This window comes from Aplosporella prunicola (genome assembly GCF_010093885.1).
Source record: "Aplosporella prunicola CBS 121167 unplaced genomic scaffold K452scaffold_9, whole genome shotgun sequence".
Classification (NCBI taxonomy): domain Eukaryota; kingdom Fungi; phylum Ascomycota; class Dothideomycetes; order Botryosphaeriales; family Aplosporellaceae; genus Aplosporella; species Aplosporella prunicola.
Genome location: NW_022983537.1, coordinates 680,405 through 705,577, shown reverse-complemented (window position 1 = coordinate 705,577; position 25,173 = coordinate 680,405). Strand labels below are relative to the sequence as shown.

At 52.0% G+C, this 25,173-nt stretch overlaps 12 protein-coding genes and 1 non-coding gene across 13 annotated transcripts; 4 read left to right on the top strand and 9 right to left on the bottom strand.

Moving 5' to 3' along the window:
* Window positions 1-713: 713 nt before the first annotated feature.
* K452DRAFT_297133 (uncharacterized protein) lies at window positions 714-1,682 on the top strand (the record flags this gene model as incomplete). The annotated part of the gene is made up of 1 exon (XM_033541987.1): window positions 714-1,682. The coding sequence occupies one exon, from the start codon at window positions 714-716 to the stop codon at window positions 1,680-1,682; it is 969 nt and encodes a 322-aa protein (XP_033399102.1).
* Window positions 1,683-1,921: 239 nt separating this feature from the next.
* On the bottom strand, window positions 1,922-2,996 carry K452DRAFT_247919 (uncharacterized protein). The gene is made up of 3 exons (XM_033538077.1): window positions 2,566-2,996; window positions 2,362-2,499; window positions 1,922-2,289 (listed from the first exon to the last, which is right to left on the bottom strand). Exons 1-3 carry the CDS (start codon window positions 2,971-2,973, stop codon window positions 2,026-2,028), a joined length of 810 nt encoding a protein of 269 aa, XP_033399101.1. The 5' UTR covers window positions 2,974-2,996; the 3' UTR covers window positions 1,922-2,025.
* Window positions 2,997-3,287: 291 nt separating this feature from the next.
* On the top strand, window positions 3,288-3,813 carry K452DRAFT_286216 (uncharacterized protein). The gene has a single exon (XM_033540256.1). The coding sequence runs from the start codon at window positions 3,477-3,479 to the stop codon at window positions 3,705-3,707; it is 231 nt and encodes a 76-aa protein (XP_033399100.1). The 5' UTR covers window positions 3,288-3,476; the 3' UTR covers window positions 3,708-3,813.
* A 143-nt stretch (window positions 3,814-3,956) lies between these two features.
* On the bottom strand, window positions 3,957-6,282 carry K452DRAFT_317539 (uncharacterized protein). The gene is made up of 6 exons (XM_033544077.1): window positions 6,037-6,282; window positions 5,840-5,988; window positions 5,189-5,775; window positions 4,482-5,121; window positions 4,324-4,435; window positions 3,957-4,257 (listed from the first exon to the last, which is right to left on the bottom strand). Exons 1-6 carry the CDS (start codon window positions 6,183-6,185, stop codon window positions 4,014-4,016), a joined length of 1,881 nt encoding a protein of 626 aa, XP_033399099.1. The 5' UTR covers window positions 6,186-6,282; the 3' UTR covers window positions 3,957-4,013.
* A 161-nt stretch (window positions 6,283-6,443) lies between these two features.
* K452DRAFT_286213 (uncharacterized protein) lies at window positions 6,444-7,943 on the bottom strand. The gene is made up of 5 exons (XM_033540255.1): window positions 7,775-7,943; window positions 7,125-7,727; window positions 6,916-7,063; window positions 6,776-6,867; window positions 6,444-6,719 (listed from the first exon to the last, which is right to left on the bottom strand). The coding sequence occupies exons 1-5, from the start codon at window positions 7,911-7,913 to the stop codon at window positions 6,643-6,645; spliced, it is 1,059 nt and encodes a 352-aa protein (XP_033399098.1). The 5' UTR covers window positions 7,914-7,943; the 3' UTR covers window positions 6,444-6,642.
* A 681-nt stretch (window positions 7,944-8,624) lies between these two features.
* Window positions 8,625-9,604, top strand: K452DRAFT_225411 (uncharacterized protein; the record flags this gene model as incomplete). The annotated part of the gene is made up of 3 exons (XM_033536746.1): window positions 8,625-8,910; window positions 8,969-9,405; window positions 9,461-9,604. 3 exons carry the CDS (start codon window positions 8,625-8,627, stop codon window positions 9,602-9,604), a joined length of 867 nt encoding a protein of 288 aa, XP_033399097.1.
* Window positions 9,605-9,825: 221 nt separating this feature from the next.
* K452DRAFT_t63 lies at window positions 9,826-9,926 on the bottom strand. The gene has a single exon. It is a non-coding gene; the product is annotated as a tRNA-Phe (tRNA).
* Window positions 9,927-12,001: 2,075 nt separating this feature from the next.
* On the top strand, window positions 12,002-13,611 carry K452DRAFT_317537 (uncharacterized protein; the record flags this gene model as incomplete). The annotated part of the gene is made up of 4 exons (XM_033544076.1): window positions 12,002-12,247; window positions 12,346-12,386; window positions 13,010-13,145; window positions 13,203-13,611. 4 exons carry the CDS (start codon window positions 12,002-12,004, stop codon window positions 13,587-13,589), a joined length of 810 nt encoding a protein of 269 aa, XP_033399096.1. The 3' UTR covers window positions 13,590-13,611.
* A 94-nt stretch (window positions 13,612-13,705) lies between these two features.
* On the bottom strand, window positions 13,706-15,408 carry K452DRAFT_170055 (uncharacterized protein). Its single transcript, XM_033535781.1, has 2 exons — window positions 13,979-15,408; window positions 13,706-13,896 (listed from the first exon to the last, which is right to left on the bottom strand). The coding sequence occupies exon 1, from the start codon at window positions 15,081-15,083 to the stop codon at window positions 13,983-13,985; it is 1,101 nt and encodes a 366-aa protein (XP_033399095.1). The 5' UTR covers window positions 15,084-15,408; the 3' UTR covers window positions 13,706-13,896; window positions 13,979-13,982.
* Window positions 15,409-15,472: 64 nt separating this feature from the next.
* On the bottom strand, window positions 15,473-17,407 carry K452DRAFT_286211 (uncharacterized protein). Its single transcript, XM_033540254.1, has 3 exons — window positions 17,316-17,407; window positions 17,170-17,261; window positions 15,473-17,108 (listed from the first exon to the last, which is right to left on the bottom strand). Exons 1-3 carry the CDS (start codon window positions 17,356-17,358, stop codon window positions 15,735-15,737), a joined length of 1,509 nt encoding a protein of 502 aa, XP_033399094.1. The 5' UTR covers window positions 17,359-17,407; the 3' UTR covers window positions 15,473-15,734.
* A 304-nt stretch (window positions 17,408-17,711) lies between these two features.
* Window positions 17,712-18,796, bottom strand: K452DRAFT_286209 (uncharacterized protein). Its single transcript, XM_033540253.1, has 3 exons — window positions 18,151-18,796; window positions 17,828-18,035; window positions 17,712-17,765 (listed from the first exon to the last, which is right to left on the bottom strand). The coding sequence occupies exons 1-3, from the start codon at window positions 18,787-18,789 to the stop codon at window positions 17,737-17,739; spliced, it is 876 nt and encodes a 291-aa protein (XP_033399093.1). The 5' UTR covers window positions 18,790-18,796; the 3' UTR covers window positions 17,712-17,736.
* A 1,345-nt stretch (window positions 18,797-20,141) lies between these two features.
* K452DRAFT_170044 (uncharacterized protein) lies at window positions 20,142-21,315 on the bottom strand. Its single transcript, XM_033535780.1, has one exon. The coding sequence runs from the start codon at window positions 21,076-21,078 to the stop codon at window positions 20,395-20,397; it is 684 nt and encodes a 227-aa protein (XP_033399092.1). The 5' UTR covers window positions 21,079-21,315; the 3' UTR covers window positions 20,142-20,394.
* A 1,048-nt stretch (window positions 21,316-22,363) lies between these two features.
* K452DRAFT_286205 (uncharacterized protein) lies at window positions 22,364-24,528 on the bottom strand. The gene is made up of 6 exons (XM_033540252.1): window positions 24,396-24,528; window positions 24,295-24,329; window positions 24,172-24,241; window positions 23,953-24,120; window positions 23,551-23,903; window positions 22,364-23,498 (listed from the first exon to the last, which is right to left on the bottom strand). The coding sequence occupies exons 1-6, from the start codon at window positions 24,494-24,496 to the stop codon at window positions 22,459-22,461; spliced, it is 1,767 nt and encodes a 588-aa protein (XP_033399091.1). The 5' UTR covers window positions 24,497-24,528; the 3' UTR covers window positions 22,364-22,458.
* Window positions 24,529-25,173: the final 645 nt, after the last annotated feature.

The window sequence follows — 25,173 nt, the reverse complement described above, 5'->3', positions numbered from 1 at the left end:
ACTAATACCTACAGCTCTCCGTTAGTTGTCATGCTTTAGTGATAAAATGTGGAGCAGCAGATGCTTCTGGAAAGCATGTTGTAGGTGAGTATAATGTCCAATGAGATAGCTAGTTGTGGAGTAACCGAAGATTTTCAACTATTCGTATAAGGAATTGAAGTTTACTTGAGGGTTTTGATACTTTTGGAGATGTCCTATTACTAGCAAAATAACTGGAAGTCTTGCTTTAGTTTTGTTATCGGGGGTATTTTATTGTTCAGTCAATGACGAGAAGAGATTGAGCTTTCTTCTCGCATCTGGACTGGCTCAGAGCGTTGCTACTAAACTATTCCATTGTACCAATCGTGATCTACCCTTCACGGAAAAGACAGTGTCGCAAAGTTCTTGTCATTACGCTACAGAGGCGTATTTCACCGTATATCGTATATCGCAACAGGGCAGCTGAGTATAAATTCGTGTGAGTTTGAAACCTATCAGTGACATTGGAGAATATGGAATTTACAGTTTAAGTGAACAAATCAGGATCCATACGACGCAACGAGTCACTAAACAAAGCGAATTCCCGAAATGGTGAAAGCCACTAATGTCTTAAACAAAGGTACAATGATGAACGCGTAAACAATGTGTCACACCCTGTGAATATAACAACCAGGTCAACTTACTGATGATTTCTGTCTTCAGCATCCGCTAACGAATACGTTTCTGGCCAAAACATGGAGACTCCCATGTCGTCTACATCCACCACTGGACTTCTCGGTCCTCAAGAGCAGCACCATCATTACCGATCCTACCACAACCTCTCCCCATCGGACATACATGCGCTTACCCAAATCCTCTCCCATGCTCCTGGTGCTGACGTGGGTCCCAACTCCTCGATCTACAGCTCCTACGTCCGCATCACGAAGGAGCAGATCAAAGCCCTGCCAGCGCACCTGCGCAGCCCCAAGCCGCACTCTCTATCCCTATCACGCTTGCACAAGAGCAAGGACAACAACAAGCTTTGCCAGCTACATAGCGCCTTACCGCCGAAAATCCTGTGGGAGATTCTCAACTTCATAAAGACCGAAGTCGAGGAGAAGGTTCCGGCATACCTAAGGTCAGTGACTTCTGCAGGGCCAATGCGCGCGAATCTCAAGAGCGAGCTGGACAAGCTCGCGCCGATGTGGTTGCTGTGCCAGCGACTGCACGGTGCGGACCCCTGCACTGCTTGTATCCTCGCGCAAATCGGCAGCGGGAGAGATGCCCTGGTCGCGCTGCGCATAGCTCTGCTGGCGAGATGGAGGAGCGGTCGTGTCGCTGACGGGAACAGTACGCGCCTTGTTTTCTTAGAGGCCTGGATAGAGAATCTCTGCGAACATGCGAGGCAGACGAAGGAAATCTTGGACAAGAGTTCCGAGCTAGGAAGGGTGTTGAAGGAATTGGCGAAGTCTGCGAAGAGGTTGGGTGAGGCGAAGCATCCCCAAGCAGGTTCCGGAAGTTCTGCCGGCACGGAAGACGCTGGAGGCTCTTCGGTGGGGCAATGCCAGGATGGTCAAGACCATCCGGAATCCCGCTCGAGGTCATCCAGTGTCTCCAGTTTTGAAGGTGGGAGCCAGGTTACTAAGAAGGACGCGGAAGCGTGGGCCGAAGAATACCAGCGATTGCTGGATCCTATGAGACCACCCTCTTCGATATATGAGTAGATCGGTTCGTATATTGCGCTGTTTTCTTTTGTAGTGTTGTTGTCCATTGTTTCCATTGCGGGATCATTGTAAGTTAGTAGTCAATAAATCCTCTAACCCGAAAATCCAAAAGCTTTACATTGTAGTATGCCCAATGTCCAGCACATAGCATATCTACAATACAGCGTAAGTGATAAGCTCAGCACAGTTATCCACAAATGTCAGATGTACAATCCATACCAACAATACATATGTTATCGCAACTTTTTTGTGTACCACCCTGAATCCGATATTGCCGTTCGTACTTCTTCGTAAAACACTGATCCTTGGGTGCGTTGCTTTCAATTTTGCCAATGCCATATTTTTAAACAAGCTCCTTTGCCGCACTCCGATCTGCATCAGATTCCGCAGCCTCCGGGCTATCCATGTACCTGGCGACGTTGTCGGCCTGCCACTTTTTGAAAATGGAACCCAACCCTTCGTAACCATAACCATGGTCTTGATCGGTGATCTGGTCGTTGTGACACCTGACCTGAATGAAGTCTGAGTCAACAGTGTCGGGATCTAGGGACAGTGAGACAAGGCTAATGACCCTTGCTGTCTTAGAAGAACTTCCAAAGACCCAAGTCTGCAGTAGCATCAGCATACTCCAGCACCAGCATTATCGTTTGCGCCTGTGCACCAATCAAGGCAGATTCACCTGGTCAATCTTGAGCTGAATAAAGGCCCGCTCGTTTTTGATGACTTGGTATCCATTGTTCTTGCTTTCTTTGAACAATTTTGGCAGCGCAACCCACAGATCTGCCACTTTGTAGTGGTCGCGATCACTGATATGGATCTGATATCTTGTCAAACTCTTGTTTCATACTACAACATGTTTTGCATACATGCAGGGTCAACCTACAAAATGGTCATCGTACACGCAATCAAAATTGTACCGCTTGACCCGCTGCACTGTCGGCTGGCAGCTATACAGCGCAATAATGTCTTCAATCAAAGACTGGCGATTCGGCTCGAGCGGCACCGATTTTGCTAGGTCAGGAGTGTAACCCTCAGACGGCGACGTCTGAAGGTGCTCGGCGTGTTCTCCAGTTTTGGACGAACTGGCTGCAGTTTGATCCTGATGTTCTGGATTGTCGCTCGAACGCTGTTCGGCAGCGTTCAAGCGTGCAGTGAAAGCTCGCTGCGGGTGGAGAATGGAGGACGGCGCGAAGATTTTGGATGCGCCGGAAGACAAGAGATGCGAATGGGTTGGGTAACCCGTGGAATGGTCTTTGTGAGGATGCTTCCCTTTACTGATATCCATCTTCATCTGCTGTTCGTTCGCCGGGGGTCGAGACGCAGGGATGCAGCTTTTAGCGACGTACAGATGCAGATGTCGTAATCTCACGAATCTGCATGGACGCGCCCGTGGCACTCGTCATGCCCATCATCGCGGGGTTCCTTGCAGATCGCTGATGCTCGGCATTGCACTGTGGTTGATCAACGAATGAGAGGCAAAGAAGCGAAAGGCGGGGGAGAAGACTATCGATACGCCTTGTTCATTTGCAAGGGAGCATAGGAAGTTACAAAGTCAAGCATGAGGACAACAAAAACATCTATCGATGTTTTAAAGGCTCCGACAAATCAAGATCGGAGGCCCGTAGGCCTCATAAAGGGAGTCAATTACTGTCAGAGCTATCTACAAAACTGTCTCGAGACTGCCATCGAGAAAAAAAGGAAACGTCAAAGCAAGCGGTATCCGAAGATGCCGATGGACAACTCGTCCTGCACTGGACTCCTCCCGTCACTCCTCCGCATTACTGTCAAGGACCCATGGGCTGGTCTAGCCACCTTGGAAAGTTGAAAGCCTGGTGGAAGTCGCCGATTACCGCAAGAAAAATCCGCCTGACCTGCATTGTTTTGTTTGTGCTTTTGTTTGCTCCGCGTCGGAGTGAAATGCCAGCACCGTTCGTTGTCATTGCAACTCGGTCGCAAGGTCATGGTGTTGTACTTTATGGGTCAGTGGGAGATGTGAGCGGTGACACAAACCTGGAATCCCCCTGAAAGAACCAATCCGATCGTACGCCGTGGGCCATTCTACAAAGCAAACTCGGAAATGGTGTAGGGAAAAGTGGGAATACGCTTCCGGACTGAAGGCAATTTAGAGGCGACCTGCTAATCACAGTCTGATCAATCAGGCATTTGCCCATATCTGAAGGAGCTGAAAGGAGCAATATATGCTCAACTACACCTTAGTGTTGAGTTCAGCCCGTGGGCGTGGGCACCGCTGGCTGCTCTCCGTTGGTAGAGTGACGGCGCTTTGCGGGATTCTGTTGAGAACCGGACTCCTGTAGCGTGTAAGTAACAACGTCAGCAAGATACATTTTGCGCGCTCGTGCAACCTGGCGCGAGTGTCCGCATCTTCGGCATGAACAACGTTTCTTGTTCAATTGAACGCTTGAGCATCACGAGGAACATATCAAAAGGTACGGGCAAGCTGTCGAGACTGACCTCCATGCCGGCTTCGCCACGGGTGCGCTTCTTGACCTTGGTCTTTTTGGCCTTGACAGGCTTGGTCTCGCCGGTATCGAAACAATCATCGGGAAGATCGTAGCTACTGAATATTAGTAACAGGCAAAGCCACTATTCAGAATAAAAGTAGGGGGTAGGACGGAATTACCTCCTGGTGTGGACAATACGAACGGAGTGCAAATCCGGGTTGAATTGAGTCCAGTCGTGGCACTGACGCTTGAAGTCGGCCACGGGATAGGATATGTCGAGAGATTTGGCGCCTATAACAATTAGTAAAATTCCGCAGCTTTGATTAGATATACTCACCGGGCTTTAGTTCAATGCCAATGTAGAACGTCGTGGTGTAGATTGTCATTGTGGTTTCGCCATTGGATCCGTTGCCGTTGGTCGCCCCATCACCGGTTGTCTCGCCGTTGGTGCTTGCCATGTTGAGCTTGTCTGCGGCACCCTGAGCACCAACATCTTGGAGGAGACCATTTGACTCGTTCGTTGTCTCCGTAGCAACATCCTTGGCCAAAAAGTCCATGCTGCCCTGGAAGACCTTTTCTTTCTCCTCGTCATTCTTGACATGGTGCACACGCTTGAAGCCCTTGTTGAAAGGTTGCGCGAGGTCAATGTCATCTGCATCGTGATTCTCAATAAGTCCGACGAGCTTGCGGACCTTAGCCTCGACAGAACTACTCCAGTTGTCTTGGGCTTCCTTCGTAGGACTAGCCGCAATGATGCTCAGGTAGTATTTGTAATCCTGAGTGAAGAAGGTATGCTTCTGGAAGAGGTCCTTCCATTGACACTTGCTGTTCAAGATGTCGCTCGTGATTTTGCTCGCGCGTTCCAGTTCCCGCTTGATAACCTTCTGAGTGGAGTGGGTGATGTTGTGGGTGGCACACATGGACGGATAAGCAGGAGTGATGATTGGCATGATGTGGCGCTTGTCGCTAGGATAGATCTAGGCAAGGGTTAGTTATCACCACTTGTCTTACGTTGAAGACAACAAAATGTACAAAAGGACATACCTGAGGGTTCCAGACTCTGACCTGCAGAGGACCATCTTCGATCTCCTTTAGCATGATCGGCCGAGGCCATGGCCAAGTACTCATCAAATAGAAGAAGCGTCCGAGCACGACAGCGCCGCAGGCCAAGGGATACAGCTGGCAGATACGGGCTACCATCATAGCCCAAGCGATACCACCAGGGAAGCCCACAATGTTGGCGTAGATAGCTCTGCGTTGCGCCCAGAGCTTGACGGCCCTAGTAACCTGCCTGAATATCTTCGTTTGCGGAACGAGAGAAAGCACCTCGTCCGTGACACGCGTGCCATTGACACTTCTCAGGTCCGTCTCATCCAATCCACGTAGCAAAGTATTGTCCTTGAGGTCCAGGTCCTTGGGAACAGATGCGATGGCGAGACGGGCGAAGATCAGATCGATGTCGATGCCCATGTAGTCCATCTTGATAATTGGGGTGAAGGCATCGGGAACCGGAGAGAACTTTTCGATCGCACCAGGGCCGGATACCTTTTCGAGCACGTTGACGAAATGCTCAAAGAAGTCATCGCGAGTGACGTGCTTGGGCGCAACGACGAGCGTGTCAATGTCGGAGCCTATGACGATGACGAGCTTGTTAGCTTCTGGCCGTTTTTACCCTATCCGCATAACGAAGCTTACCGGGCCCATAGACTCCAAGCCTGTAACTGCCAAAGGTGAATATCTTTCCGCCAGCGTTTGCTATGACCGAAGGAGCCAAGCCCTTGATCTGTCCGACGTGGCGGACGAACTCCTCGACTGCCTTCTGCAGTGTCACTAAGGCGGCGCCCCTGCGCAAAGTCAGCCTTGGCCAAGGGCGCTCACAAAGGCAAGCTCACCTCTTCTCCGTCTCCTCAGGCGCCTCGAAAGTGTTTTGGCTTCTCAGCTCTTCGAGCAGAGCGGTGTCGAGCGCCAGTTCAGCCTCGGTGGGAGGTGCTCTCGAAATAGGGTCAGTCACGCCCCATCTCTTGGTGGCTTGACCTGCCATTGTAGTGTGCGTGCAATCTATGCGCGGGGTTGACGGTAGCGGGTGGAATTGACGAAGCAGGTTGCGAGCTCCCCAGTTCGTTTGGCGGCGCGGGGTGGAGGTGACGGGCGGACGGGAAGGATGGTCGGTCGCAGGCGTTAGATGGCAAGCTGCATGCCGGGTGTTAAGAGAAAAGTCAACAAAAGAAACCCAAGCCCAGTCACCCCGGGTTGTCGCAATGTCAAGAGGAAACAGGCGACGAGCTCCAATCTGCGCAAGCGCCCGCGCCAAGACCACGCGTGTCGGCCCATTTCATCACCGACGGCTCTCGGATCGCGCCCTACGCGTCCACCATCCCTTTTCAAGATACCGTCTTCATGCTTCACTGCCTCCATTCACGATGCCTGCAATTTCAATCGACCATCCTACGGCACGGCCCGAGGGCCGATAATGCAATTCAGGCCCTGCTCCACTCCGCCTAACTCAAACTTGTCTCAAAGAACGTATGAAGCCTCTCATCCAGCCATTTCATGTCCTCCTTGCTGTCTCCGGGACCTGATCAACAGGGGTCAGCCAGCAAACCCATCAGTCTACTTATGTTATCAGCCTACCTCCGGCCCAGTGGCCCCAGATGCTAGGGAAGACGTCCAACTTCCCTATGCCCGTATTCATACTGGCCACATCATTCACAGAGTCCTCCGGTCTGCAGGCTATGTCAGTACGCAACGGACCTAAGAGCACTGACACTTACGGAAAGTAGAGGTCTGTCTTGCATGGTAAGACCAAAGCCTTGGCCTTGATGCCTTTCATTGCTTTGGTGAAATTTCCGTTGTACGGTTCTTGGTTCGAGCAGTCTCCGGCTTGCCAGGTGTGCAGCATGACCAACAGGTTTTCCGGGTCTATAAGCGCGCGTCAGCTTCCAGATCGCTCTCAAGGAGGAGATACCCCAGGTTATTTTACCCTTTGAACATGCCCACGCTTCCCAGTAGTTTACCATGAAATCTTCCAGACTCTTGAACCCCAACACTTTCTCATACAGCCTCTCTCTGTAGAAGGCTTGACTGAATCCCCAGCCCGCATAGCCTCGCCCGAAGGCCTTCAATCCAACCTTCTTTTCTTCGTCAGACCAGCCGCGGTACTTGTCAGCAGCGGTGGTCTCTCCCTTTGCCGCACCGGCGGACGATGCCCCTTTAGCTGCAAGCAATGCCGTCTTTACACCTTCAAGGAAGACCTGATTATGCAAACTAGTCTTTGCTGTCCCGCAAAAAGGCACAATTAGATCCATGAAGTCTGGATATTGGGTCGCCCACTGGAAAGTCTGGCCGGCACCCATTGACCAGCCTAGAACAGCACGGGCGTGCTTCACCCCGAGATGTTCGGTGACTAGGATGTGCTGTGCCCTCACGTTATCATAGAACAATACTCCCGGAAAAGGTCTGAGGTTTGGCAAATTTGATGGGGACGAAGACTGGCCATTGCCAAAGAGCGCAGTAATGATTATGAAATAGTCTTTCGGATTGAGAGTTTTGTCCTCTCCGATGAGCCATTCGTTGCCGGCGATTACTATCCGTTTTAGAAGATCGCTCTTTGAAATGCAAGACGATACCTACATCCAGAGAACCAGGTAGGATATATAACAGCAGGTAGTTCCGGCCGTCCGAAGGTCTTGTACGCAATGGAGGCATTCGGAATCACTTCGCCGGACTTCAGCTTGAAGTCACCAAGCTTGTAGATGCTGTAATCTCCCATCTTCACTCGCTCTAGGTGCGGAAAACAAGGGTTAATCCTGTTCGGCCTGGTGAGCTGCAGCGATGTGCGTCGCCATATATACCCTCTCCAGCGTGCTTGATAACTAAGCACTCTACCCCTCATCCGGGGCCGCGATATCGATAGTAGTGGGGTATTCGACGACCCACATGCGCCGCCAGACCCTCTGATGGATAACAAAACAAATTCACTAGACCTTGACCTGAGCCAAACATCTTATGCCTATCACCGTCAAGAAATATTCACCGTCTAGTGGAACGCACAAGTATGCAAGCAGTCCCTATGGAATACTCCTAGTTTTAACTACAAGCCTAAGTCCTGGATATGAATGAAAAGGTCTTAGAACGTACACACTACAAATATCTTAACGGGTTTTATTTGCACGCCGTGCCAGCATCGCTATCTCGTTATGCGATGAATATCGCTTGACGGTGACAGACGTTAAATCTGTTGACCCAATGACGGTGTTTGGCCAGATAGAACTGGAGATCGACGTTTCACCGGTCTTCTGCCGACTCCCTTTGCCGGTGCGCCGTTGATATCCGTCCAGCTTCGGGATCAAGCCGCTCTCTGCCTTATAAATCCGGAAGTCATCACATTTCAAGTTTATTAGACCAACAACATCCGCACTGACGCGAACATAATAACACAGCAAACATGAGTGACAGCAGAATCCACTTTGGACCGGACTCCATGATGGACAACGAAAAGACTATCCAGCGTAACCCGCATCCCGACTTCAAGAAAGTCGAAGCGTCGAGACCGGACTGGAAGGAGACAAAGCTTGAGTTCACCAAGACAAAGAATCCTGACTGGAAGCTTGGTGATGGCCCGAATGACGGCGGGGAAAGCCTCAAGAAAGAGCATGTGGAAATTGATCCTTACGCCGAAGGGAGGCCAGCGGCTTTCAACTACAAGCTTTTGATCAGCGCAATCGTTCCGCGTCCCATTGGATTTCTGAGCACGAGATCCAAAGACGGTGGGATCCCCAAACATCTCAATAGCTCGAGTATTGAACAAGTTACTGACGGACCCAGGTTCGAGCACGAACCTCGCTCCTTTCAGTTACTTCAACGTCATCAACCATGACCCGCCTCTCTTCATACTGAGCTTCGCCGGCGGTTGGCAGCAAGCAAAGGACAGTCTAAAGAACCTCAAGGACACGGAGGAGTGCACTCTGAATATCATCTCAGAGCATTTTATCGAAGCCGCCAACGCAACAAGTATCAACTCGCCTTACGGCATCTCAGAATGGCCCTTGACCGGCCTGCACCCAGCGCCTTGCACGGAAGTGAAAGCCTCACGCGTGAAGGAGGCCATTTTCTCTGTTGAGGCAAAACTGGTCGAAACCCGGGAGTTTGAGAGCCGCGTTACGCCGGGCAAGAAGACGAATGTTCTGGCAATTGTGGAGGGCGTCAAGTTCTGGGCGAGAGAGGACGCAATCAACAACGACAAGAATTTGCTTGATCCGGCGGTATGTTCAAGGCCTTTGAATTTTCAGTCAACAGTGCAACGCTAACGAAATATAGGTCCTGCAACCCATGGCTAGGATGGGTGGCATCTCTTATGCACGAGTTACCGAAGCGATCGAATTGCCGCGTCCAGACTTTGAGACGATGATGGCTGAGCAGAACGCGGAGAAGCTCAAGCTTCCAAAGGCAGATGGACAGTGATAAATCAATAGCATCGGAGGGTCTACACAGAATTAGACCGTAGTGATAGGAAGCACTCAGGACCTTCATCAGCCTATACTGTTAGTAGCCATGCGGTTATACGTTTAAAGTGGTACTTCATGATTAGGTTTCTTCTGGTGAAACTATGTTGCGTCACAGCCAGTAAGTGGAAGGGGTGGTTTCGAGTAACAACGCCAAAAGTTGACAAAAATATCAAAAAATGCAGCTTCTGTGGATCGAACACAGTACCTCCAGATACCGCACAGGCTTGTAACCAAAGTTGGACTTCAGTCTGGCGCTCTCCCAAGTGAGCTAAAGCTGCTATTTGTTGAAATTGAATTTGACAAAATGTAATATATTCAAACATATTTTTGAAATTATCAGCATCGTCATTCCGTCGTCGCACTTTCGTTCGCTTCGAACTCCACCGTCGACGCATCGCTTTCGTCCACAAATCACGTCAGTCGCAACTGAGCATGCCATCTGCCCTAGTCTCGTGCCATGTTGGATAGACGCTACCAACATGGTGCTACAGGATTGCTGAGCCAACAGTAATACGCAGGGTGAAATGACGGGACTTGTCTATGCACGCACAAGCATCGCAGCCACTTCTTCCAACGCGATCTTCCGCTTCCGACAGACAAGAGACTGACATTTCGACGGCTGCCTCTTGTCCTATTATATTACGACTAGGCCTTGACTGACAAGTTGATGGAATTGTTTGGTTTCCCTGCTTCTACTCTACGTATAGGTGCAGCTCGATGTGCCTGGTGGCCAGACCCAAACGACCGGCTGTTCTAGTTACCTGACCTGGATGACTATTACTTGAGATCTAGCCCGCAAAGAACCATGGTAAAATCATCCTTCGGACCCAGGCAAGAAGTTCTCGTGGCATACAAATACAGCAGCCATCTCTCGGTCTAAGGCACAGTTGATGGCTGCGGTAAAGATCAGCGCAACCGAATTTCATTTTGTCTATTTTATTCAATAAGCGGGGAGGAAACCAGAAAGTAACCTCAAAATCAACTCTACGTGCTGGGAACTTGCGACATTCCCACGATGCCAGAGCAGAAGGCAATCCGAAAAGCCCCTAGGAGGGGAAGTTGTAGGTGGAACTATTGATCTTTGGATTGAGCTAATATGGCATTATCACAGACGTCGTGTTCAACCAGTCTATCGCTTTCCTTGACGGACCTGCGGAGCAAGTCGTTGTAGGGGAAAAGAGCATTCCGGCTTGGCCCAGCTCTTCGGAATGGCAGACGTCACCGAATGATGACAAGCAGTCCGGCGTTAAGTAACGATGACGAGGATTGCGACAACAGGAAACGACTCAAGCATGTAGAGTAGGTGTAAATAGCCAGCCAGTTTACAGCTCAACAAAGTCGGATACGGCTTCCGGTATGATTGAGTTGAAATACCAGACTTCCAAGCAAAGGCCAAATCTCCTGTATTTGGACGATTTGACTTCGGATGTGGTGCGGTTATAAAGGAACTCATATTGCCTGACACGGACCCGTAGGGCAACTAAAACAAAAAAAAGCCAGGACAACGTCAGATGTTCTGATTTTGGGAACGTAACAAAGACATCTTGCTTGTCCACTAGCCACAAACGGCGGTCAGTGTCGAAGTCAGGTTCGTTTTAAAGGGGTATCCAAGCCACTTTTATAGTCAAAAGACACGGAAGGCATTATTGCTACTGACCCGCGGTACAGGAGTCCGAAAATCTGTTTATGTGACTGGATATGCGAAAGCCTCACGCTGTGAAAACATTGATGAGTTCTCTAGACTCGGCTTAATAGTGGCGCAAGTTGAGACAGAGGTGTAAGACATGTTCATGTTTAAGCTGTTAGTGATGGAGGAATGCGGTATGATCTCGATCATGCCTTGATTACCAACCTCTCCACTCATAGTCTTTAGACTCCGGCATATTTCGTTCGGTGTTGTGTTAAACCCCACCCCCCTACAACGCTCGATACCTCTTCTTTTTCCATTTCCATCATAACCTCAGTCAGTTAACACTTGCATTACCGCTGGACCGTGTTCATGGTAATCCTAGCGAAAGTGCCTACTTTCCTGTTTGCTCGTTGTAACCTGAGTTGTCCGATCAAACGATGGTAACCAACGGGCCATCATCCAAAGAAAGGGAGACGTATAAGTACGTTCATAATCTGACAACCCCTGGACTCTGCTGAACATATGGATACAGATTCTATCAGGCGGCAATCCATGCACTTGATTTACGTCTCATCGAAGATTCTCCAGGATGTTGTACACCTCCGCAGGGTTTCTCCCCTCGTCTCTGCAAAGACACTGCCTTGACGGCTTTCGCACAACTTGGCCCCCTGCGCCTAAACGTCACACGGGGCTTGATATCTCTAATTGACGGGCGATATCAGTATGTCCTCTGGCGGGACACACAATGGACTTGATGGTACTGAATCCGATTTCATTCTAAAAGTCATGGACACTGGGAAAGGAATTTCTCCCGACTTCCTCCGGCGTGGAATTTATACTCCGTTCCAGCAAGAAGACTCGTTTTCCCCTGGGGCCGGCCTTGGCCTCAGCATCGTCAGACAAATTGTGGAAGGAATGAAGGGCGACATTGATGTGCAAAGCCAAACCAAAGTCGGCACTGACGTAACTGTAAGCTTGAGATTGCCAAACCGCAGGCCAGTATCTTCATTGGAAGGAAACGACACCACGACTATAGCTGTGGTTACTGCACTGATTCAGCAACGCAGCGTATGTCTCCTGAGCCCATGGCCAAATGGCTTACCAGACGGTGCTGGAGCTTTTTGCAAAGGAGTGTACCTGCTCTGCCAATCTCTGGCCAAGATCTTTCGAGAATGGTTCAAAGCAGACATAGACGTCACGGATGAACTGAAGTTATCATCCGCGGATGTGATCATCTGCGTCGGACCAAACTTAGAGCTGCTCGACTCAATACGCGAGAACTATCCAAGCCGAAAAGCACGGATTATCTTATTTGTCGTCCTTGACGCCAGCCAAGCAACTGAAATGAGGTCTGATCAAAGATTAGGCTTTGAAGAATTCGTTGTAGATGTTATTACACAACCGTCAGTAACACTCAGAGCGCCTCAACCCTTATCAAAATAACCATTGCTTACTAATAGTTGTAGGTGCGGACCTCACAAACTGGCCAAGTCGCTTGAACAGGCATTTGGCCGTTTGCAAAAAATTCAGTCACAAAGAGCCACTGAAACAGCTGAACACCCAAAAACGAACCTCCTGAAAACAGACCCTCCGCATATGCCAGAACGAGTTTCGTTCTACCACATCGGCAAAGCCAGAATCATCTAACGACTCAATTTGGAGGAAGCAATGAGACCGAGATGTAGTTTTTTTGCCACTTCTTCGCGAAAAAGTTGCTAACATGTACGTCAGGTTTACTATTCTACGGGGTACAACGAAAAAGCCTAAGGATGAACTGGAAGTGAACGCTGAGCCCAATGTTCATCCTTTGGGCGAATCTACCACTCTTCGAGTACTCGTGGTGGATGACAATGATATTAACCTTACGGTGCGTACAATCTAAAATATCGATAGAAATGGAAGCATATAACTAACAAAATATCAGTTGATGACTGCTTTCATGAAGAAACACAACTTCGCTTACCAAAAAGCGACTAACGGCCTTCAAGCAGTGGAAAGTTACGAAGCAGCCAACGGAGAATTCGACTATGTCCCGATGGGTAAATGCCAACAGGACTTTCCCGAAATCAGTTTCACTGAATACACAGATCTTACAATGCCAATCATGGATGGCACGACCGCAACAAGGCAGATCCGGCGTTACGAGCAGCGCGAAGGCAAAGAACCAACGACTGTGATTGCATTGACGGTGCTCGCCCTGGATAGCGCGCGCGATGAAGCCTTGAACAGCGGCGTCGATTACTTTCTCACCAAGCCCATCGACTTTCGCAATTTGTACCTGATGCTTCAAAAGGGACAACGTAAAAGCTGAATGCCACGCTTGGTTCGATTGTACAGATAGATGGTGTAACAGATATAGAAATATAGCTAATTCAAGGCTTTCTATGATAACTCTTTTTGGCTGATTTGTCTACCTACGGAACAATACACGTTACGGAGAGGACATCCAAGTATTACTGAAAGAGAGGCTTCACCTGATAAATGACATACAAATCATAACACAGCGAGAAAAAGACAAACTGGCTATCCCTACACTTCATCCTAAGATCCTTCATCGCGGTCTCTCGGATCCCCAGATATTCGTGAACGCGTAGGTGCCATTCTCATACCTAGTATATCTAAACAAGGTTAAATCAGCCTCTAATACCACGACAAAAACCTTCTTCAGGCCCTAAGCAGGCTCGAGTAGTATATACGTACCTCCCTAGGAATTATTATACGGGTTCGCATCAAGCTTGTTGAGAGATTGATAACGAGGGTCTTTGGTCAGCTGGGCCATAATATCGGGATGCGTACGCCAAAGAGCCTTAAGATCCAGATTGTCATCCAGAGGGATCGAGCGGCGCCCAATGTCCTCAAATTCATGCTTAAGAATATCCCAGGGGCTAGGGTACTTGAGGCCGTCATCGTCCCGCTTCTCGAGTGGCTCCTCGCCGTCCGCGAAGAAAGAACGTCGCTTAAGCATGGGATCGTCGTATTTATGCGAGAGGATATCGATCCAGCTAGGAGGCGGGCCGTCGTAGTTGTGCGAGAGGATATCGATCCAGCTAGGAGACTTGGCTTCGGCGTCCCGCTTCGCCGGTAGTTGATTGTCGCCCCTGCCGCCCAATAGAAGAGAGGTCAGCCAAGCTCTCAGACGGATCTCCTCGTCCGTAGACAAATTAGCGTCAGTAGGAGCAAGCTCCCGCTTTGCCGGCGGCTCGTCAAATAAAGAAGTGATGCCGTCTACGAAATAAGAGATGAGCCCAAGTTCATCCCCCATGTCCTTATCGTCAGTAGGAGCAGGCTCCCGCTTCGCCGGCGGCTGTTCGCCGTCCACGAACATAGAGATCGGTCCAAGCTCCTTAAGGTTCTTCTGGGCCTCAGACACATTAAAGTCGTCAGTAGGAATAATACTCCGCTTTGCCGGCAGGTTCCCGCCGGAGATCATGTCCCATAAAGAGCTGAGCCCGTCCAAGAACAAAGCGATCGGCCCAAGATCCTCCTCAAGGTTATTTTCGGACTCCCCAAGTTTCCTGTCGGCCTTATCATCGTCGTCAGTAGGAACAGGCTCCCGCTTCTCCGGGGGCTGCTCGCCATCCACGAAAGTAGAGTTCGGCAAAACCTCCTTACGGTCCTCCTCAACCTCAGGCATGTCAACAGGGTAAGGGACCAGCGGATCCATGAAGATCCAGCGAGGATCGTCGCCGAAGGCACCTAGGTCCGAGGTCGGGTCCGGCGGCGTCGTGGAGGGTACGACCAAGAGCGGGGCTGCGGAGGCGGTGGCAGCGAGGGCCGTCAAGATCGAGAGCATGGTGAGCTGCATGGTGGTGGTGGTAGCTGGGTAGACCTGTGGAGGCTGCGGAGGATTGCTGGCGGGAGAGTGGGCTGGACGAGCGCTGTGGTTTATATAGGTGCGGGGGTCGATGTGTCCTGTTCGAGAGCCATGGTTATGGGAAAAATGTCGTGGTCGAGTCCCCGCCGAGCCAGTCTACGTTGCTTATAGCCATCTAGGTATATGGCCTCTTTCCTTGGCAAGGGGTCGATTAATAGTCTCTTCCATGGGAAGATTTATCTTTTGTCTGTTCTTATACCGACGTCTTCATAATGGTTGAAGGGATTCTTCGGTAAGGTATACATAACTTGGATTTACGTAGCCTTTCGCACACCTTGCTGGTTATAAAGGTATAAATGCTACAGATAGCCAAGACTGAAAGCAGATCGCATCATGAATGTCTCTCCAAGGGTCGATAGCTACTGTGTAGCTTGAACGTTATAACCAGTTTTGACTGTAGCAGAGTCGATCCATAGGTATGAATACGGGACACACTTAAAACAATAAACAAAATTCAATGAATTTTACTGGGTGGAATCCAACGCAATGGTATCTTGTTTCCAACTGAAGAAGGTAGGAAGAAAAAAACAATACATGACAATCACTCACATGAATCGTCAATCTTGTCAACACCGCAAACTCCTAATACCGATAAACAACTCTCCTCTCCTCCACCGGGCTCACATCCATACCCGCGCCGCTATTGTACGTGGTACCCCTCTCGTGCTCCTCGGGCCCCAGCGCACTGACGCCGCTGAAATTCGTGCCGGTGCCCTCTTCAACTGGGCTAAAGGCACCGTGCATCGTGTGGTTGACGCCCGAACTCTCCTGGCGCGCCAAGTAGCTCGGCGTGCTGTTGTACCCCGGGTGTGGCGAAGCAACGCCGCCTTTCGTCTCCTCGCCCATGGCCGCGTACGCATTGCGTAGATCGGCCTGAGTCGTGACGTGGCTGCCGTAATTCTGCGGCTCGTTAGGATCGGCGAAAGGGTCGTCGCTGATGAAGTAGGAGTCTGAGGACTGGCGCCCTGAGTCATAGCCAGCATTTGCTGTGGTACTTGGTGGAGATTCCCGGTTCGCGAGGGAGGGTTGCCTGTGCACCGGGGGATCAGAGGACGGCGCGTAAGATGCCGGTGCTACCGGGGATGTCGATGACGATGAATTCGTGGCGTAATCCACTAATGGGCCGCTGGGAGCTGTTGGTGCGCTGTCGGTGGCCTCGTTGACGTTGTTGGAACTAGCAGTCCTGCGAGCACCAAGCATCGCTCGCTGATGCTTGCTCATGGCCAAACTGAGCTGCTCGTTCGTCTCAATGAGCGTGAGCATGGTATCGTCGTCCGGAGCAGGATTCTCTGCATTTATGTACCCCTGGATGCTGCGTTGAGCCTGCTGACACCTCTCTCCGAACTCTTGCACGAGCTCATTACTTGTAAGCTCCGACTGTTGCGTGCTCTGGATTAGTTGTATCAGGAGCTTCGCGCTTGTCTTCGCTTCCTCGATCCTTCCCGCAAGCTCTTCCGGTGACGGGAGGCTCCTGGAGCGGGATGGGTGCGCCGGCAGCGTCGGGGCTCCTTGCTGGTTAGGATTATTCGAGTTCCATGGCGGTGCGTTCAGCACGCGGGAGCTCGGGCTGCCACCCTCTCCTCTCTTTCGATATGACGTGAAGACCTGTTCATTACGCCACATATTAAACAGCGGGATTAGGTTGGTGTCGTACGCCTTGTCCCTCTCCATTGAGTACAGCGTCTCCCTGAGGATCTGCTGGACGCTCGGGTCTTTCCCCTGCCGCAGCAACTCCTTAACAACCGTAACGAACTTTTCGTTCATGTTGCGCGTGAATGTCGGGCCAGGGTTGTCGGCCAGGATACGGATGAGCATTATAGCATTGTACTGCAGGTACGGCTTCGAGTAGTTGTCCTTGGACAGAAACTTGCGGATCTGGTAGGCGCAAGCGGCAGCGGCAGGCGGCGAGGACTCAGCGGCGGTCACGATATCGGGGAGATATTGGATTTCCTCGGTCTGGGTGATTGTCAGCACGGGCAAGGAAGGAGTAAGGGGCAGCGCAGTCGTGGCAGCGTACCGAGTTGTTCGGGCCTCCAGACTCGCAGAAGAGCTTCACGCCCCTGGTCGCATTTGCTTCTGGCGTATCGGCGTCTGCGGCGGGCTCGTCATCTGCGCGCGTCGACGTCAGTAGGCAACTCTTCGCATGGCACGGGGACAGCATACCGGAGCGCCTGTTCAGCAGGCCGGTAAAGCGCTTGAGGACCATGATTGCAGAGGTAGGTAGGACTGTGCGCGCTTCCCCGTTTTATGGTGCGGATATGGCGCGGGGTGGTGTTGTCGGAGATTGCGGACGAAGAGGCAGCGGCGCTTTAAGGTGCAAGGCGGCAGCGCGAGTCGAGACGAACGGGCGACGAACGTAGGTAGGGACCGGCGCATGATAAACGTCGATACCACGGTACACTTCAGCACTCCACACAAGCACGGGGCCAGCACAGCCCCTTGATGAGGTGCAGCTGGGCGGTCCAGCCGTTGACGCAACACGGCTTGACGCGTGTGCGGGCGCGTCGATATGAGGCTTGGCTTCCTCGCAGAGAGGCCCTTTGGCCCGCCATGCGTCCACAGCGCCTCTCTGGGGTACAGCTGGCTACGCAAGCTCCAGCGCGCACGACCACGGTACGGCTATCTTTCATGCACGAGTATATTTATCGCTAAGTAGGTTAGTGCTAACCATCTCAGCCACAAGCCTGCCGCGTGTTTCGCCGTCCTCCTCCGCCAGGCTGCTTTCGACACAAGATCCTCCCTTAGTGTACGGGGTATACAGATAGCCATCCACCCGAACGCCGCGCTAAAACAAGTCCAAAGAAGAAGAAGAAGAAGAGCCAAGGATCTAGTGGCCTTCGCAAGAAAAGCGACAAAGGGAAAGATGACGCGACACAAAGAAAAGTAGGTAGTGACTGTTGGAGCAGACATGTTGCTGTGCCTGCAAGGGTGAAAAAGAAAAGAAATACAACCCACTCTCTGGCTTTTGATAAACGGACCAGACGCTGACCTATTATAGTAGTGCTCCTCCTAGATAGCCAAAGTCTGTCACCAGCTCAACCATGTCCTTGAGTTCTGGGTCGAGCGGCTCAGCTCCTTGGCCAACGCTGAGCCTCTCACTCCTCATGGGGCTCTCAGCTGCCACGATAGTGCATGTCGTCTGCCTTGTGCTGACCTTGGTGAGCGTAACCTCGGATGCCGTGTACTCGGATGACAGACTGTACCCCTGGAACCCGCCAAGGTGGGACTGCATCTGTGGGCTCTCCGGGCTTGCTACCGGCGGCGATTCGAGCTCGCAGGAGTCTGAGTCACTATGGGTTTGATATTTGGAAAAACCGTAGTCCGACATGTCATCGAAGCTGCTGTCAAGGGAGCTAAAGGCCTCATCCGCCCAGCTAGATACCGTATCAGCGCTGCTGCAGGTGGGAGAGTAGACGAGCGATGGCTCAGTCCGAGGCGGCAACAATTCACCAGCCGTTTTTGGGTCAGCAGGGGATAGGGCTGGTTCCAGGTTGTCGGGAGGGTAGAGGTCGTGGGTAAGTAAAGGCGGAAGTACGAAATCCCCTAAAATATTCCCCGTAGGTATGGCCTGTGACACATCCGAGGCGGACGAAAGGATTCTTGAAACAGTGGCATCTTCCCTAACACCTCCCTGCATCTCTAGCTCCGACAACTCATGAACCAAGTCCTCGGCGTCCTCTGCCGAATGTTCATAGTAACCCGAAATCCTGTGCTCCCAATCGGTTCCGTCCAGGTCGTCCATAGAGCTTGAATCCGGGTCCTGGTGGTCCTGGAATGACTGGTCTAGCTCTGCCAAATATTCGTTCATTGAATCAAAATAGTCAACATCAGCCGGAATGTCCTCAAATGGCAGACCCTCTGGATCCGGAACCTCCAAGACCCAGGTGTAGAGCCGGTGAGATGTGCAGTCCATAGGTTTCTCATTCGAACTCTTGTCGCTGATGAAAGGCCGACTCCGTGTCTTCCACGCACAACAAGAGTACCCCATCGTCGCACCCGCATCCGAAAACACCTCGTCATGCTCGTCCGTGCCATTCGGAGCAGTAAGACATGCTGTTTCCTCGAGCTTTGGCGAACTTGAAACCGGTGTCTCAGGCCGTACGCTTCCATCTCTGCTGAAAGAATTACGCAACGCGGTACTAGAATCACTGCGACCAAAAGTCGCATTCCGTCCATTTGTGCGCAAAGCGAATGACGATGCTCTTCTATGACGCAGTTGCGTGCGGCGGTTGATTTTCGCTTCAAGCTGGGTCCTGGAGCTACCTGCGGACTTGAGCTGTCTTCCAGAGCATTGCAGCCTTTCTTTCAAAAACGAACGGCTTGGGCTTCGTCCTCTGCTCGATGTCCTAGACGAACGCAAGCTATGTCTAGAAACAGGTGAAAGAGGCCTGAAGAGGGGACCACCCATGGAATCGTAAAGCGGGATAGGAGGTTTAATAGCGGGAGTCGGCGGAAGCGGCTTTCGTGCAAGGGCTTCGAATTTGTTTGGCCTAGGGGTCGTGAATCGCGCTCCAGGATCCATGGTGAAGGCCGCTGACAATGGCGGCAATGAAAAGTAAGGAATATCCAGTGAGTAGTCGGACTCGTCACAAGGCACCTCCAGGAAATTCAAAGGCTCGCCCGGCAGCAGCGGGCAGGCCGTCGTGGAGGGTTTGCTCGGGTCAGCCCACTCATAGTTGCCATCCAACATATACTAATAGTCATACCAGTCAGCTAAAGGCATTTTGGGGCTTGACGCCACTCTTGCTGACCAACAGTTGGGCGTCCAGTAGGGTTTTTAAAAACAACAAGAAAAGTTACTCACATGATACCAGTAAGTACCTCCCATTTTCAATCCACCATCCCTCTTATTGGAGAGAGACTGGTCCTCGCCATCGTAGACAATGTCTTTGAAGGAGAAGCAACCATACCATTGGCGGGAGCCGACTCTTTGGTCTCGCTCCATGCGGTAAGAATGTGTGAAATTGTCCCATGATCCCCGCAGTTCCACGGACCATACTTCGGGCGGGGCATCACTGGAGAGTGTGAGCTAAAATGAAATGGCCAAAAGTAAGAGCAGAGGAGTATTTCATACATTCGGAAGGTGAAGAGCGCTGTGGACATGGCGGTGAGACGGAAGAAGAAAAAAGGATGTACAGAAGAAGAAATGGGGGGGGGGTTCAGAGTAAGTTTCTGTTCAGCGTCGAACCATTGACAGAGCGCCCCTCGATTAGGATGTTACAGGTGGTGAGGAGCAGCAAGGTCAAAGCGGGCGTCGTAGTCCCAAAGCGGAATAGGTGGAGGTGGCGCGAGGTTCCAGAAGACAGGAAGACACGGGGTAAGGATTAACTTTGGGCCAGCCGCAGGTGCAGGAGGAAGTATCGTGGAGCGTACCGGCGCCGGCGTGTATATTTGAAGGTGGGCAAGCTCGGACGCAGGTATGGCATAAGCAGAGAAATTGGAAAGCCGGACTTGTACAGCCAGCCAGCAGACTTGTTTGGCCGACGGTGGGGCCGGCGATGTTGTCAGATGTGAGTGCCGATTGATCGCGCGGGAAGGATGGATCAGCCGGTGCAACCGCATCCGTTGCGTGAGCTGGTCGGGCGCAGCTGCTGGCGTGGACAGGAAGAGACCGGGTTCCCCCAAGTTGTATGAGTAGGTGAAGCCTGCTTGACAGGAGAAAGGAGAGTGGCTCGCTCGGTAGAGGAGGACCTGTCAAGTCGCTGAACCATGGTTGCGCGCCGGGAGCCGTGACCCCTATGATCACCATCGCTAGGCCCGGCTTGCCGTCGTTCGGGAGTTCGGGAGGTCGTCGGAGGAGGGTGTTGAGCATCTCCAAGTGGCTCACTTCATTTCCCCAAGCCCCACTTGGCTCCCGTTTCATCAGGCCTTCTGCTTCAGCTACCACAGCCTCACAAGCCTCCCGTTCGAAAGCAGAAGGCAACATCGAGCAGTAAGCATTCGCTTCCTGCCGATCCCAGCACGCGCATCCTGGCTCGAGCCTTAGCCCATGCCCAAAAAAGCCGTCCCAAGAGATCCCATCTCTCCTCTCGCCCCAGTGTGCTGGCAACCCACGCGCCCGGCCGACGTCACGTCCGCTCTTGGCTCCGCCTGTCTTGGCCGCCGCCTGATGAAACCGCGCGCCTGCAACAAATTGATCATCAATGACGTTTTGGCCTTGTTCGGCAGCGTCGGCAGACAAGGGCGCTGTGGAACTTCGCTCCGTGCCGTCACAGGGTACAGCTTACTCCAACGTCTGCCTAGTTTTTTTATTTTTTCCTTCCTTCCTCCCTAGACCGTCGCTCTTCACTCGCTGCCAGTTTTCGTCGCCCAGACCGCCAACTCGTTCCTCGCCAGCTGGCCATGCACCCGTGGCGCAGTCATGATCGGAGGGGTCACTGCAGCTCGGCTGGTTTGGCCATTAGCAAGTCCTGCGACAGTGCTGGCCATTGTCTAGCGCAAAGAGGGGCTCACCTCCTTCCGTCCACGCTCGCTGTAGGCTGTTTGCGGTGGCCCCTTGACTGCCCGACCGCTCACATGGCCTTGCCTCCACATCTCTCGCAGCCCATGCTGAGAATCTTATTCGACACACTATGATCGACCTTGCAGGCGCAGGGATGCCCGCCAGTATTGGATCTGCCCGACTGCGAGCGGGCTGAGCGAACGCTCGCGCTCCCCGTAGCTTCTTGCATAGATCCTGCAGCTTTACGCGCATGTGGCAGTTCTGGTTCATGTACTTCCGCGCCTCTGCATTGCCGCCTTTGCGTGGCCGTACTCCCTAGCAGGAATACCCCGGCGTGTCACGAAACGGCGGACCCATCAACGCCTTCCCGTGCTCTACTACATACCCTGCAAACGCTCTTGGAAAACATCACACGAGCGTGACGTCAAATTTGTTACCATGCGTCTAGGTACTGTCTAGACGGAACATGCGGAGCAAGGTCAGTACGTATTTCCTAGTGCACAAAAGGGCCTGTTTGGACAGCGAAGTCGAGTTCCACTTGCATCCAGACATCTATACACAGACCACGATCTGTACAAGGCCTATTTTTATCCCGGCGGTGAGTAGGCAGCTACCTATGCTGGGGAGCCAACTGTACCTACCTACGTAGTGCACTCTGTTCTGCCCCACTACCTATGTCTTCATCCAAATTTAATCCGGACGCACGGCGTCACGGCATATGAACACGGCCGTTGCAACTTGTGCCAGCAAGGCTGACAAGGGCACTTTGGCCGCCCAGGCGCAGCTGTGCTGCGGATAGAAATCCTTGGTGTGAGAACGTAGTGATTTCAAATACATATAATTGCTCCAGGCAATACGTGGCAATCAGCAAATTTTGATCCCACAACACTCGACACTTGCACCATGCACTTCCGCGCGCCGCCCAAAGTACATCTTAAGCACCTCCTTCACAAATGCCTTGTCCACCTCGCTCCAGCCATCCAATCCCATCCTCCTCACATCCTCACCGTGCACCTCCACTTTCCTCTTTTCCCGCTCATCGTCCATGTCGTCTTCCTCGTCATCCGCCGCATCCACTATGTCCGCTAGCGCATGGAACACCTCCCCCGTCAGCCGGTGGAAGTATGCGATAATGGCCGTATGCGGTGCGCTTGAGCCTGTCGTGTTATACCAGCTTTGCGCCATGGTATCGGCATCAAAGGAGTTCTGACGAATTCCGGGGCTCATGGCCACAAAGTCGGACAGGTCTCCCAAGAGTGCACGGTCGCGGTCACCCTCTTCGGACTGGCTGGTGTCTTGCTCGCCGGCGGATGCCCACCACATGAAGCCGGCATAGGCCAGTTCCGACCAGGTGTACGGCTCGACGATACTGTCAGCGTAGATTTCCTCCTCTCCAGCTGTGTTGTTTGATTGAGCTGGAGAGTTCAAGAGGGCTGCTTGATCACCGTCATCAGATTCATCCTCATCCTCGTTTCGCTGTATGTCAACGGAGCTACGTTGAGTCTTGCGCAACTCATGATGAAGAATACGGAAGCGACGAAGGTCACGCTGCGTGGCCTTGATCTCCTTGCCTCTGAAGTCCTTGATGCGCGGCCAGCATTTCTCTTGAGGTGAGCTCGAATCAGCCTGCACTGGGAGCTCGACCACGATGTCATAGAGGTTCGTCTTCATGGCCAGAACCTCGTCGGTAGAGCAAGCTGCCCAACCTGGCGACCAACCGTCTTCGTCGGAATAGTCGGTGGTATCTCTTGCACGATCATGCTTTACGGCTTCCTCTTCTAGCCTAGGGATGTCGTGTACGCCGACGGCAAAGAGACTCCGCAACCGCTGCAAGGGCTCCGAGCCTGGAGGGAGAGCATCCGTAACCGAGGATGGAATAGTAGAAAGAATACAAAGATCATACACTGCAAAACTAATCAGCTTTCGAACAGGAGCCAGCAGTGCGCTAAACCATACCAAATTCACAAGCCAACCGAACCGGCGGTGGTGTGATAAACAGAATGCGCTTTCTTAGCAGCGCTGCGCGAACCAGGGGGAAAACTAGAGGGCCAAAAGTATCTATATATTTCATTATAGATAGTGCAGGATGAGCCGCGCCAAGGGTTTCGTGTTTAGGGTGGAAGGCTGTAACGTTGGAAAGCCCGCGGCTTCTACCATAGCTCGAGCTCTTCCTCGTCGCTTTGGGAGGGGACCGGGAAGAAGATGGCGCTAGAGACTCAGCATCTTGCGACTCTTGCTTGTTTGCGGCATTGTTCGATGCCCAGTATTCCTCGAGAATGTCCGTCTGGGTGGTGTCGTTTACAAGAAGCCTGAACAATAATTAGCCTAAGTCGAGAAAATGGAGCAATTGATGCGTACCTGGCAAGCTCGTTGAGGTTTTGCGCGTGCAACCAACTCCTACCAAGCCTGCCCTGGCTTAGAGGCACCAGGATGCCCACCGCGACCAGATGCGCATTGCGCTCTTCTTCGGAAGCCGGACCGTTGATGAACGAGCTCAATCCAACGTATTGTTCATGAATAAAATAGCTTGCAGCCTAACATCAGTTCCAGTCTTGGGATGTCAGACGATTGACATACACAAGATCCTCCTTGACGCTGTGTAGGCCCGATGGGAGAGATTTGAATTCGACGGCGCCATCGAGGTCAACTATTGCGCCGTCAGTCGCTATTGTTGCAAGAGAGTTGCGGAGGAGTGCGCACCACCAGGGAGAGACCTCTTCCAGGAAACGGTATATCTGAGGTGTCTGTTAGCCGCGAGCGCTTCCCCGAGTGCCGCCTCGATGATGGTGACGGCGACGTACCCGATCTTGAGATCGAACTTGATCAAGAAAAGCGCAGCCAGAGGGGGAAGCCCTTCGCCGTTCGCGGCATTGCCATTTGACTGCACGACATCAGCCGACATGGTTTCGGCGCTTCATGGCAAGCGAGAGGCGAGGGATTGGTGAAGGAAGCTGTTGTACGAATAGCTCCTTGGGCTCCTCGGGCGTCCTGTCGCGTCATGCGTCAGCGTCGGCGAGCGGGCCATCGAAATGACCGAGGGCGCTGAACCTACCTAAAGCCGAGTCCTCCGCACCACCACAAACATCACGTTGTACGAATACGGAACACGGCCGTTTCACCCGCGCTCAGCAATAAAACCTCCCCCGAACCATCCGACCGGTCGAGAGCGTCGACACTGGACAACGGCAGATGCTATCATTGCCAAGACTCTCCGCGATGACGCTGCCCTAATCAAACGTAACGCAGATGCGCCGCTACTCATCACAGTAGGTAGGTGTAGTGTCGCATCCCTCTAAAGACCTCGTAACCGTGGCACACCGATTCACTATCCGATTGATTGTTATGATACCCTTCGTGCTCCCAGCACTCCGAGAAAGACCGGGCATATCGACCAAAAGAGGTGTCTGTAGGAGCACTGACTCCCCTTGTACGGTTACCATTGCAGCTTCCACGAATGCCCATGGCGGACTGTACTAGTCATGGTGTTCAGGTGAGCCCTCTATTTATCCTAAAAGACTATTCTGGACAACTGGAACACCAATGCGGAGTACACTGCGGTCCTATTCGTGCAAACGCATA

Bases quoted from the DNA above. Each gene is read 5' to 3' on its own strand.
- K452DRAFT_286213 (XM_033540255.1), bottom strand. From the start codon at position 7,913: ATGGGAGATTACAGCATCTACAAGCTTGGTGACTTCAAGCTGAAGTCC. The intron at 7,728-7,774 runs GTAGGTATCGTC...TAAAACGGATAG, and splicing joins TCCTACCTGGTTCTCTGGAT to TAATCGCCGGCAACGAATGG. The intron at 7,064-7,124 runs GTAAAATAACCT...GCGCGCTTATAG, and splicing joins AGCGTGGGCATGTTCAAAGG to ACCCGGAAAACCTGTTGGTC.
- K452DRAFT_170044 (XM_033535780.1), bottom strand. From the start codon at position 21,078: ATGTTGCCTTCTGCTTTCGAACGGGAGGCTTGTGAGGCTGTGGTAGCT.
- K452DRAFT_286216 (XM_033540256.1), top strand. From the start codon at position 3,477: ATGGGCTGGTCTAGCCACCTTGGAAAGTTGAAAGCCTGGTGGAAGTCG.
- K452DRAFT_286205 (XM_033540252.1), bottom strand. From the start codon at position 24,496: ATGTCGGCTGATGTCGTGCAGTCAAATGGCAATGCCGCGAACGGCGAA. The intron at 24,121-24,171 runs GTATGTCAATCG...TTAGGCTGCAAG, and splicing joins AGCGTCAAGGAGGATCTTGT to CTATTTTATTCATGAACAAT. The intron at 23,904-23,952 runs GTACGCATCAAT...ATTATTGTTCAG, and splicing joins AACCTCAACGAGCTTGCCAG to GCTTCTTGTAAACGACACCA.
- K452DRAFT_317539 (XM_033544077.1), bottom strand. From the start codon at position 6,185: ATGGCAGGTCAAGCCACCAAGAGATGGGGCGTGACTGACCCTATTTCG. The intron at 5,989-6,036 runs GTGAGCTTGCCT...GACTTTGCGCAG, and splicing joins CCTGAGGAGACGGAGAAGAG to GGGCGCCGCCTTAGTGACAC. The intron at 5,122-5,188 runs GTATGTCCTTTT...ACCCTTGCCTAG, and splicing joins TCAGAGTCTGGAACCCTCAG to ATCTATCCTAGCGACAAGCG.
- K452DRAFT_286209 (XM_033540253.1), bottom strand. From the start codon at position 18,789: ATGCAGGGAGGTGTTAGGGAAGATGCCACTGTTTCAAGAATCCTTTCG. The intron at 18,036-18,150 runs CTATAATAGGTC...GTCACTACCTAC, and splicing joins GCTATCTAGGAGGAGCACTA to TTTTCTTTGTGTCGCGTCAT. The intron at 17,766-17,827 runs TGAGATGGTTAG...AGATAGCCGTAC, and splicing joins ACACGCGGCAGGCTTGTGGC to CGTGGTCGTGCGCGCTGGAG.
- K452DRAFT_247919 (XM_033538077.1), bottom strand. From the start codon at position 2,973: ATGAAGATGGATATCAGTAAAGGGAAGCATCCTCACAAAGACCATTCC. The intron at 2,500-2,565 runs GTAGGTTGACCC...ACAAGATATCAG, and splicing joins GCGTGTACGATGACCATTTT to ATCCATATCAGTGATCGCGA. The intron at 2,290-2,361 runs GTGAATCTGCCT...ATGCTACTGCAG, and splicing joins TTCAGCTCAAGATTGACCAG to ACTTGGGTCTTTGGAAGTTC.
- K452DRAFT_170055 (XM_033535781.1), bottom strand. From the start codon at position 15,083: ATGCAGCTCACCATGCTCTCGATCTTGACGGCCCTCGCTGCCACCGCC.
- K452DRAFT_286211 (XM_033540254.1), bottom strand. From the start codon at position 17,358: ATGGTCCTCAAGCGCTTTACCGGCCTGCTGAACAGGCGCTCCG. The intron at 17,262-17,315 runs GTATGCTGTCCC...CGACGCGCGCAG, and splicing joins CCTGCTGAACAGGCGCTCCG to ATGACGAGCCCGCCGCAGAC. The intron at 17,109-17,169 runs GTACGCTGCCAC...ACAATCACCCAG, and splicing joins CTGGAGGCCCGAACAACTCG to ACCGAGGAAATCCAATATCT.